Source organism: Hyperolius riggenbachi, chromosome 4 (genome assembly GCF_040937935.1).
Source record: "Hyperolius riggenbachi isolate aHypRig1 chromosome 4, aHypRig1.pri, whole genome shotgun sequence".
NCBI classification, from domain to species: domain Eukaryota; kingdom Metazoa; phylum Chordata; class Amphibia; order Anura; family Hyperoliidae; genus Hyperolius; species Hyperolius riggenbachi.
The window spans coordinates 445,434,813-445,447,196 of NC_090649.1; the positions used below are offsets into that span (position 1 = coordinate 445,434,813).

The 12,384-nt window shown below is 45.3% G+C and overlaps 1 protein-coding gene across 8 annotated transcripts in view; it reads right to left on the minus strand.

Moving 5' to 3' along the window:
• The window catches only part of MDGA1 (MAM domain containing glycosylphosphatidylinositol anchor 1), a 561,871-nt gene that overhangs the window by 135,693 nt on the left and 413,794 nt on the right, over positions 1 to 12,384 (minus strand). For all 8 annotated transcript variants that reach the window (XM_068232696.1, XM_068232699.1, XM_068232695.1 and 5 more), the window contains 2 exons: positions 4,889 to 5,158; positions 4,246 to 4,397 (listed from right to left, as the gene is read on the minus strand). In XM_068232696.1, coding sequence (XP_068088797.1) covers positions 4,246 to 4,397; positions 4,889 to 5,158 — 422 coding nt within the window. The remainder of the gene's footprint in view (positions 1 to 4,245; positions 4,398 to 4,888; positions 5,159 to 12,384) is intronic.

Below are 12,384 nucleotides of genomic sequence, written 5' to 3' on the forward strand. Positions count from 1 at the left end.
TCGTTCATTTTGTCCTCTCTTGGCCACGTATGCCACGTTTCATCCACCTACACGAGTAATACATTAACCACACGGCTGACTCTCCACCGTACAGAATGGTTTTAATATCCTTTCTGTACGAGGAGTTTGCGACGGCGATTTCATTATAGCCACCTCGAAGAGAGGATAATGGAAGCAATAGAGAGATGCGTCTGGATATAAAGAGTCTCTTATGTGCGGATACAAAGACTGCGCCCACAGTGCGCACAATAAAAATCAATACGAAACAACAAAGATTGCACAAGCCTCCTGCTTCTTCCTAGAGACAAGATACTCGAGCCGCCACTATCAAAAGTGCTCCGAGACTCCGGAACAAAATAGAACTACGCTAATGAGGAACTTAAAGCCACAACATGTCATAGCAGGACTAAAAGTGATGTTTTTCCATGTCAACCAGCAACCAGCTATGGTCTTCTAAAATTGCGAGGAACATCAAACTCCACCTAACTGCAGCCGTGACAACAATACAATGCTAACTTCTTCACCTCCTTTAGCCTTGGTTCAAACGATTGGTTGCAAAGAGTTGCAGTTAACTTCTCAACCACCTCCAACCAACCTCCTCCAGCTGCTGAGGCATTTTCAGGAAGATTCTCAAATACCCATCAAAGCTCTGACAAGTAGAGGGCACTGAATTATGTCTGACCACAACCGATTACCAGTAGCCACAACTCCGTGAAAGTCGGATCTAAAACGGCAATTCACAAGCATCTCCAAATGGCTATCACAATTTCAGGTTTGTAGGCGATAGTTCAATGCAAACTCAGATCCTGCACAACTTTTCTGGAGAATGCAGAAACTTCTGAGACCGATGGAAGCAATGAAAGCCTACAGAGAAGACATACATTCATTCACTAGTGCTTAGAACAGACAAACTTGGGAGTGGGAGGAGAAGTGATGAAACAGGGGGAGTTCAGAGGAGGACCCGGAGCTCAGCTCATTCCTATTGGTTGATATGGTCATTTTAATTGGTAGAAATTTTTAAAAAATGCACTTCCGTAATGTACTCGTAATTACGGCTCGCTCCCGTAATTACAAGTGTGATTATGAATGCTCCCGTAGTCGTAATTTGAATTCGTGGGCAATCACAAACTACAACTATGAGGTTGTAGTGTGTAATGATGGCTCATAATTACGACTCATCTTAAATTATGAGTAAATAGTGAGTCATTACACCCAACACTACTGCTAGGCTGATGACACTCAGCTATACTTATCCTTCAATCCTGGTGGAACAGACCCTATTCCAAAAATAAATGCTTAGTTGAGCTACAGGAATGGATGGATGACATAGTAATATAGTTTGGTTGAAAAAAAGACATCCGTCCATCAAAGTTAAACCAGAAAGGAAAAAAAAATCAGTGTCCTGAACCTCCACATATGACAACTGCTTGAAACTTAATGCTGACAAAACTGAGGTCTTAATGCTGACAAAAACTGAGGAAACTTAATGCTGACAAAACTGAGGTCTTTGTTGTCCAAGGCCAGTGCCAGGCATCAAAACATCTCTTCTCTAGGATGGGGAATTCAGACAGAAATAGCTCTGACCTAGTCTTCAGCCTTGACGTTCTAATTGATGGGGAATTGAGCCTTAAAGGGACTCCGAGCAGTGCAAAAACTATGGAAAGATGCACATCATTTTAAAGCTCTCTTTCTCCTCTTTCCAATGATATATAAACCGCCGCCCTACGCCTTTTAGTTTTCGCTATTTTCGCGATTAAAATTGCCGCGGCCGCGATTTCGATCGCGAAAATAGAGAAAACTAAAAGGCGTAGGGCAACGATTTAGGTGTCGCCAGAAAGAGGAGAAAGAGAGCTTTAAAATGATATCCATCAAGCCATAGTTATATTGTATTACACAGGACGACACTTTCCCCAGTGTCAGCAGCTCCATTCTGCTGAATGCAGCTGCTGACTTTGACAAAAAGTCGCCCTGTGTAATACAATATAACTATGGCTTGATGGATATCGTTTTAAAGCTCTCTTTCTCCTCTTTCTGACGACACCTACATTGTCGCCCTACGCCTTTTAGTTTTCTCTATTTTCGTGATCGAAATCGCGGCCGCGGCAATTTCAATCGCGAAAATAGCGAAAACTAAAAGGCGTAGGGCGGCGGTTTATATATCATTGGAAAGAGGAGAAAGAGAGCTTTAAAATGATGTGCATCTTTTCATAGTTTCTGCACTGCTCGGAGTCCCTTTAAGTCAAATATTCCTATTTTCATCTGAGGAACATTGCAAAAATTAAACACCTCAGTTGCCTAGAGGATCTCTCAACCCTAGTTCACACTTTCATCACATCACGCTGGACTACTGCAATGCCCTCTATTCAGGCATTCCAAATAAAGACCTTAAAGTGTACCAGCAATCACGAATTGCAACTTTTTTTTACTTACCAGGGGCTTCCTCCAGCCCATAAGCATGGATGCGTCCCTTGCCTTCCTCCCACGGTCCTCTGTTTACCGGTAATCAGCTCCAGTATTCAGCTCAGTTACATCAGCCGGGGTCTTTTTCGCATGCGCAGAAGGTCTGTAAATGCACAGAAGACCCCGGCTGACTCAGCCTAGAGCCGACAGAGCCGGTTACTGAGCTTATTACCGTTGAACAGAGGGCAATGGGAGGACGGCAAAGGATTCATCCATGCTTATGGGGCTGGAGGAAGCCCTGGGTAAGTAAAAAACTTTGTAATTCGTTATCTCTGGGTCACTTTAAAGAAGGGATGTCAAACCAGCCCTTCGAGGGCCAAGATCCTCACACATTTTTGGCACAGCTCAAATTAATTGATGGGATTGAATCAGGAAAGGTGTGGTCCATCAGGTAGTACACATTCCTCTTTCTCAGTCCCTCCTAAACACTGGCATGGATCTGGCCCTCCAGGCCTAGAGTTCGACACCTGTGCTTTAAAGGGAACCTGAGATGGTGAAGAGAGGCTTATTTATACTTACCTGGGGCTTTCTCCAGCCCCATGAGGACCATGGCCTCCCTAGCTGTCCTGTTCAGCCTCTCCGTTCTGCCACTATGACTCCTGGTAATCCCGTCAGTCGTGGCCTTCTGCATATGTGTGTCTCAGCCAAGCGCGCACCCCTCGTTGCGCTCCCGCAGCTGGGAGCATTCTGCACCTGTGCAGTAGTACTGTGCAGTCGCAGAATTCTCCCAGGTATGGCAGCATGGCAGGTGGCGCGCGTACGGCCAAGCCATGCATGCAGAAGCCTGCGACTGGCCGCGAGTGACCGGATTACCGGGAGTCATAGTGGCAGAACGGAGGGGCTGAACAGCACGCTGAGAGAGGCCACGGTCCTCATGGGGCTGGAGCAAGCCACAGGTAAGTATAAATAAGCCACAGTGTACCATCTCGGGTACTCATTAACCACTTGCAGCCAGTGCTGTTGCCAGGTTGCTAATAAACCAACCCCACCATTGTCACATTACACCAATTCTTCTGTCACGCCACCGGCTACCTGTAAAATGGAAAATCCTCTTAAAGATTGGACCATTGATATTCAAATTCCTACACAATTTTGGCTTTGGATGGATGAAGGATTTGTTGAAACTGCATTACACCTCCAAACAACCTTTAGATGAGAAGAAGAACCTATAAACTTGGTCACTCCCAGAGTTTACCTCAAAACCTTTGGAGCCAGAGCCTGTTGTCATGCTGCTCCTACCCTTTAAAACCCACTGCCACACTCAGTAAAGGCAGCCCCATCTCTGGAGGTACTGAACTCCAGACTGAAAAGCCACCTGTTTAGCCTGGCATTTTTGGACACGTACATTTTTCCTCTGCGCCACAATTTACCATTCGCCTATTTACTGGTCAGAGACATGCTTATGTGTTTCGAGACCCATTGGAAAAAGGACTGTACATATGTTGTTCTTGTTCATTTTTTCAATAAAAATGAAGGAAAGAATATTGAGTGTCCGATATACTTTCCTTTATTCAATTTTACATCATTTTAAAAAAGCATATTTGACACTGAATCCAATATGCCTTCCATCAGTCTGAGCAGTGGAGGGCTCCTGAGGAATCTGTTACAACAAAGGCTAGAATTAGCTGAAACTGAAGTGGCTGGACACAGCAGATCGTAAAGAACGGCCAGCATAGCAGACCATCCATCCATGAAGAATGGCCCACAGTGGTATTCACTAACAATTTATTCCCAGACTGGTAAATTGAGAAAACAACCACCTGCAAGTGATAAGGTGGGACTTACGGGTTTCAGATCCAGTCTGTAGCTAGTCACAGTATCTACGGCACCAGGCTCTTTCTGAGTCCACTGGATCAGGTAGGAATAGTTCTTAAACTGCTTGTTGGTTTCAATGGGGTTGCGGGTGTCATAGTAGAACTCTGGGCTGAAAGCTTTACCTAAAAATAAAATAAATGTTTTGAGACAAAAGAGAAAGTAGGATTTCACACTGGTCCTCATAAATGGCCAATGCCAATGGTCTGTGGTCTACCAGTATGGAGGAAGGGGAGTATTGAGTATTTAGTGGGCAGGAGAATAATAATGGGATGGAGGTGGCAAAACAAGTGAGAGGGGCATTACTTGGGTTGGCTTTTCTCACAGTAAACCATTATACTGTACAAGTGGGTAGGTGCTTGAAGTTGTGGAGATACTGGTGGAGCATTGCTTGGGTTGTGGCCATACTGGAGAGCTGGAGAAGCAACACATGGGGTTGGGGTGTATATTTGCAGTGGGGCTCATGATTAACTAGCTATGGCAATTTGTTTATTGGGGACAGTTGCACCATGGTAGTATTTTGATTTAACCTCCTATTGGAGTCATACAGGAAATTTTCTTGCCTTGTGTCACAAAATCAGTCACTGCTGCTCAGTCAGATGGGGGCATCACTCACCGGTCACCACGAAGACGCAGGTGTCGGAGCCCACATCGTTAGAGATGGTACATTCATAGGTGCCATTGGTCTGTATGCTCATGTTGGGTATTTCGTATTCGGAATATTCTTGCTGCTCTGTTGGGGGAACGGTCCGGAGAGCTCGGTTGAACCTCCAGACGGCAGTGGCCACTTTCACTGGGCTGCCTTTCAGCATGTCACAGCGCAGGGTAACCTTACCACCCAATCCCCTGCGGATGTCCAGAAACTTCGGCTCCACCACTGGGGGAACTACAAGAGGGAAAACATGTATGAGGTCACAATCCTCAGCTACACTTCACTAAGCACATGAAATACACACACACACACACACACACACACACACACACACACACACACACACACACACACACACACACACACACACACACACACACAATACTATCTACCCACAATACTATCTACCAACATACAATGTATACACACACACACAGTGTACACACACATATACACACACACACTAGGATACCAGAGAAGCCATTGGGGATTGGGGGGATTATAACACCAGGGAAGGCATATGGTGTTACATTGTTACATAGTTATTTGGGTTGAAAAAAAGACATACGTCCATCGAGATCAACCAGAGAACAAAGTACAACACCAGCCTGCTCCCTCATATATCCCGGTTGGTCCTGAGGATGGCAAAAAACCCTTACAAGGCATGGTCCAATTAGCCCCAAAAGGGAAAAAATTCCTTCCCGACTCCAGATGGCAATCAGATAAAATCCCTGGATCAGCATCACTGGGCATTACCTAGTAATTGTAGCCATGGATGTCTAGTGTTGAGGGGGACCACTAGACCACCAGAGAAGCTATATGGTAAGGAGGCACAGCACTATACTACCTGGGAAGCAATGGGGGGGGGGGGGGGGGGGGGGAGGGGGACGCACAACACTACCAGGCAAGCCATTGGGGTTGGGCAGCTCTAGACTACTAGGGAAGTCATTGGCTATGTGGGTGGGCACTGTGTATTGGGAGGAAAAGGGCATGGCACATGTAAAATTGGGGTGTGGCTAGGGCAGGGATGTATCCTAGTGTTCCTTTTTCCTGGTCTCAAAAGTTGGGAGGTATGCACACACAGTACACAATCTCTGCACACACACCCACTTCTCTCCCTCTGCACACTGTAAGGCTATGGGAACCCACTGGTGCTTCCATTCGGAAAATCACTAAAGGCTTGTGAATCCCGAGTCACAAGGGTCCCGTGATTGCAAATACAACTCTTGGAGCATTCGCAATTTGGTTCTGCTTCGGGATCGCTCTAAAAATACTGCAAGTAACGATTTGCGATCCTCGCAAACACTGCCAGTGGTTCCCAAGCCTTAGAGTTAGATCTTGACCGCCATGTTGTTGTTAGTAGTCATAATTGTAATCTGTTAATTATTAACGTGTAACGTTGCAATATCGGCCTTACATAATTACGATTTGGACATTCGATTTTAAAAATGCTAAGGAAAAATGTTTTTTAAACTCCCAAAAACATTTTTACTTTGCATTCTTAAAATCGATTTTCTCAAAAACTACAAGGTCTTTTTGAAAAGTTTTTTTTTTTTTGCCTTGTTCCCACGAATCCCCTTAACATAGCAGTTTTGGTGATGGCATGTATGGGGGCTTTTAATATTAATCGCTAAAGTCAGCACGAAATTACGCCAAAATTATGCAAAGCTGTGAAATGACGGTTCTTGATTACGTCTACAAACAAAATTAATTATAAATGTACTCAAAATTGCGAATTACGATGTGAAATTACGATTATGCGAAATCTGTGCTTATCACTAGTTGAGTTAGCTCAGTAACACACGAGCGTCAAAAAACGACTTCTATACAATAGCACTCGCCAGCATTTAATCATTTTTTATTTAACTATAAGCGGTGTCTCTCTGTAAGAATCTCGCGGTGTCACTTCCTCCAGGACCCGCACCCCCCTCCCCCTCTCATTACTGAGCTCAGGCAATAAGCAGAGATGGCAGATGGGATGCTGGCGGTGTTGTGCCGCCGTGATATACGGTATTAATAGTACCGAGGTGTCCGCAGAGGGTAGAAGGTGGGCAGGGTGTAATGTGGCCGATATCCCTGCCCTTCCCCATTCTCCTCCAGCAGCCGGCCAGCATAGTGCGGGGGTCTCTATCACTCACGTCCGCGGCGTGCGCTGAACTCTGAAATAACCCCCCGCCGGAGGCCGAGCTATTAAACACATCCATTATATGATATCCGGAGAGCCTCTGCCCTCCGCAATCTCCCGCTTCCTTATTACACCAATAAAAAGTGTTTTCTGTTATTAGGACGCTTTGCGGTGAAAACTCAATATCAGCAGAAATGCCATTTTTATTTAACGTGTGCTGCTGGCGCCCGGCCGCTGGGACAGATGAAACGCACATTACTGAGAGTCAGCAGTGGAGATTTCCTCCTATGCCACCGCCATATCCGCCCCTCTGCAGGGACCACCCAATACTGGGCTTCATGTCTTATTGCTTCTGTCTTATATTTGTACACTGCGGGGACTTCATCATCCAGCGTCTGAGCACGAGGCATTACACCTCAGCACTGGCTGCAATGGCCAGAGTCTCCCAATAACACCAATGGCCACACAGATGTCATTTAGGCCTTTTTCAGACAGGCAGCTGACAGGCAGTGGATTCACCGCCTGTCAGCTGCTCTCCTGAACCAGCCGGGGCTGAAGTGGAGAAAGGTCAAAGCCCCTTCTCTGACCTCTCTCCACTTCAGCCCACCAAAAAGACCACAAGGGGGCCCCAAATCTATTACCTTGCCTAGGGCCCCATTACATCTTAATCCATCTTTGCGACATGTAGAGGAGGGCCACCTGCTGTCCAGCGCCTGTACCAAGCGCTAGCAAGCGCCCGGCTGGTTCAGGAGAGCAGCTGACAGGCGGTGAACCCACTGCCTGTTGGCTGCCTCACTGAAAAAGGCCTAAATTACATCTGTGTAGCCAGTGGTGTTATTGGGAGACTCTGGCAATAGAGGATGGGCCCTTTGAGACCCACTAGGCCCCAAGCACCTGCCTAGGATGTCAGGTATTCCTGCTCTGCCATGTAGCCACATCTGAACACGGACACAACCATGCTCAGAGACAACATGTCGCTGTCATTCGGCTGCATTTAAATTGCATCCAAATTGCACTCATGGGCAGCAGACAGGACGTTGAACTGCTTGGCAAGCGTGCAGTTCAGTTGTCCGTCTGAAGAAGGCCTTAAAGTGAACCAGAGACGAAGCACCCTCACGTATTTTACCATATATATCAGTGGCAACATTAGAGAAAACATCTACCCCGCTCTCTGTTTCCATCCTTCACTGCTCAGCCTGCTTGTTACCAGCCCTGATAAAATCCCCGACTGAGCATTCAGTCTGGCTTTGCTCAGGAATTATAGCTGAGTCTGTCTTCTCTGATGTCTTTTCAAGCCGAAGCCTGCCCCCTTCTGGCTCTGCTTTCCTGTTCTGTATATTCACAGCATCACAGAGAGCTGTGATGAGATGGGAGGAGTAAGGGTATATTGAAAAACGTTTTATTTTAATCTATAGTTGTTAGTCATAAGAGGTTTTTAGAAATGGTGATTTCAATTTGCACACAACCCACTAAATAATATGCTATTCTGAAGGACTGTGTTTTACGAGGAGTTATAGTAAAAAAACACAAAAAAGACACATCAGAGTGGCAAAAATACCAGGTATAGTATTTATTTTGTAAAATCTATCGGGGGATATGTTTATTTTGTGCCAAAGCGTTCATCTCTGGTTTCCTTTAAAGGGAACCTTTAAGGGAACGTGAGAGCGATGGGGAGGCAGCCATATTTATTTTTAAACAATACCGGTTGCCTGGCTGTCCTGCTGATCCTGTGCCTCTAATGCGTTTAGCCATAGACCCTGAACAAGTATGCAGATTATTATTATTTAGTATTTATATAGCGCCGACATCTTCCATAGCGCTGTACAGAGTATAGCTGTCACTTCACTGTCCCTCAGATTTGATGTTTCTGACAAAAATATGACTGAATTAGCCACATGCTTGTTTCAGGTGTGTGATTCAGACATAACTGATGCTAGAGAGATCAGTAGGGCTGCCAGGTAACTGGTATTGTTTAAAAGGATATAAATATGGCAGCCTCCATATCCCTCTCGCTTCAGTTTCCCTGAAGTGCCATTGTACACAAAGCAAACAATCAGTGAACCAAAATCCAATGTCAGATACATGTTTTCTTATTGCAGTTTAGAATAGCGTACAAAGCTGCACAAATGTCAAGGGCTTAGAAGATGTGATGGTCATAAAACAGGAAAGCAATAAAATCAAAAAGAAACACTACTCCCTACCCACCCCCCTTCATTTTTGTCTGGGCTTTAATGTCTTATAAATGAATGAAAAGTGTTACAAGGACTGTCTGTATACTGTGTAACAGGCTGATCTTTATCCTAAGAGAACAATTGTCAGCTATCAGAAAGCTTCTCCTCAACTTGTCCAGGGGAAGGCCCCTTACACTCTTCTCTCTTCCACTGGACTTGCTTCTGGTAAAGTTACAACTATTACTGACGATGGGTCCGATCCAGGGAGAGGAGAATTATGCATACCTAAACAGCCTAGGGTAAACATCACTGGGGGTGGGGCTACATTCAGTAGACAGCAATATATAGACAATGGAAGGGTTTCTGATGCTGAAACTCAAAAAATTACCATAAAAGTAAATCGGGGTGAGGTGAGACTTAAGGTGCCCATACACTCGTCAGATTGGCAGCAGATAGATAAGAAATGCATCTGATGATCTATCTGATGCGTTTTTAGAACATTTTTTTACCAGGATAGAAATCCAATAGGTTTCAGTTTGAAATCTATTGAAATTCGATCTGATGGCATTTTTTTGCCATCAGATTTCCATTAAGGCCAATGCAAACTGATAAGCAATCTCATCAGATCGACCTAAATTTTCCACCCTGCAAGTTCGATGGAAATCCATCGAAATCGATTGAAATCGGCCGTCGATCGGTCGATTGGCCAACTGATTTGCAATCGATCGATCGATCGATCGGGATCGATCGGTCGGCCAGAAAATCGGCTGAGTGTATGGGCTGCTTTAACAATGGGCAAACAATGACTAAATCATTTATACATGAATATTGTAAAAAAAAAAAAAGAAAAATAAAAAAGAAAGAAAGAAAGAAAGAAAGGGTGTTTTATATTGCCAGTTATTAAAATAATTGTTACAGCCAATAAAACTTAAATGTTTAGATTTACTCAGACATCCCTTACAGAGCCCAGAGCTAAAGAATCCTGCTGGTCCCAGACTTGTAACACAGTTCCAATTCATCTTTTGGAGACAGGTTCCCTTTGTTAGGGATCATGTCATGCCACCATTTGCCTGCTGGTGGCAGTAGTGACTGGCTGCTGTGGACTTCCATTGTTCACCAGCATGTAAGGGCCAGGTCACACTTTAAAAAAATGTACCCATTAGGAACGTTTTTTATTCTCCACTCAGAGCGGAAGCGGATCCTAATGTTAAAAATCGGTACTGCTTCCACTTGTTAAAAAAATGGATCTGCTTGCTGCATTGGGGTAAGTGGAGTGCAGAGTCCGAACTTTGCATATTTTACTGGACCAGTCAGGAAAATATACGCAATTGACAGCTTATGAGAACGGACAGTCCCAAGAAGCTGAATGGTGGCCATCAGCAGAAGCATGGGGATCTCTATTGGGCTGGAAAAGACCAATGGGAATCCTCAGAAACTGAGAATTCTCATTGGTTCACGGTGGACCAATAATTTGCCCTGTTGCTAGGGAGAATTGGTGTATTGTATATTATGGAGATCCCCATGCTCCTGCCGGCCTCTGGGCTGTGTACGGAGGAACCCAGCAGCGGCAATCGACGGGTGGCGATTGTCAGAGGGACATGAGTGGCGATCACCAGCAGGTGGCCTACTGGCCTTTCACTGGCTGTATGAAAAACCTGCAGTTCCCTGTCTTGCCTGTGGGTGGTTTCAAGAACACCTTCAGCAGGATCACCCACCACCAGCTGAATCCTGTTTAATGCTTACGCAAAATACGCATTTTCCTAATTAAGGACTGCCCTTTTCTCCTCCTAGTTCCCAGAACTTTGTATGCTGCTAGCACTGAGTGTCTGGGCAACCCTGATTCCTGACTCTGATCCCCCATTTCCTGATCTGCTAATCTGTTCCCGAACTTTGCATTCCGTCATGACCTTGCTCTTTGCCGGCTTCCTTCTATACCGTGCCTGGTTGTACATTTGTATATATTTCCTGTGCGTATATATTTAGTTAGTTAGTTAGATAGGTAGGTGGTCTGGGTGTTTGTGTGCACACTGTCTTTGCCATTGCATTTGCAATGTACTGTGGTTTCCTTGTATGTGCATTTGCATAAGAGTGATTTGCAATAAAAAATTTTGCACAATATATTTGTTCTCAGTGTCAGTATTTGCTGAAAACTGTAGTCATAACCTTGTCATACCCTTGTCCTATGTCCATCTTGTAACAACCTCCCTGAATCACTGACAGGTAAAGCGGACCCAAACCCAAAAAAATGTTTTATTCAAAATATTTAGTTGCACCACTCTGACACATACAACGATAAATAAACACACCTTCAAGCCTATGAGCATTTCAGTGCATGCTTTTCACCCTTCTCTTTTCATAACTAGGGTTATACAGGTGGCAGCCATTAGCAATTCCTCCATTGCCGGACACCTCCTACTCCACCAGTCTGCCAGATTCTGTCTCGGCAATATGAAAGGAAGGGAGGGGTTCCTCCAATAAATGTAAAATATTTTATATTTGTCATCATGCAGCTGAAAAAAGGCTGCGATGTATTATTATAATTTAGAAAATAGATTTTATTTCTGAAATCTTGTATTTTTAATTTGGGTGCACTTTAACCTCCCTGGCGGTTTATTTATTTTGCCAGGGAGGCTGCAATGTGTTTTTTTTTTAATAAAAAAAAAAATATTTCATGCAGCCAACTGAAAGTTGGCTGCATGAAAGCCCACTAGAGGGCGCTCCTGATCCGTACTTTCGATCGCCTCCGGCAATCGAAAGTAACAAGATAGGCCGCAATGAGCGGCCTATCTTGTTTCGCTTTCCTCGTCGCCATGGCGACGAGCTGAGTGACGTCATGGACGTCAGTCGACGTCCTGACGTCAGAGCCGCCCGATCCAGCACCTAGCGCCGGCCGGAACTGTTTGTTCCGGCTGCGCTGGGCTCGGGCGGCTGGGGGGGACCCTCTTTCGCCGCTGCACGCGGCGGATCGCCGCGGAGCGGCGGCGATCGGGCAGCACACGCGGCTGGCAAAGTGCCAGCTGCGTGTGCTGCTTTTTTCAGAACTGAAATCGGCCCAGCAGGGCCTGAGCGGCAACTTCCGGCGGCATACCCCGAGCTCAGCTCGGGATTACCGCCAAGGAGGTTAATAGCACTCAGCTGTGTGCCTCTAGTGCTGCTAACAGTTA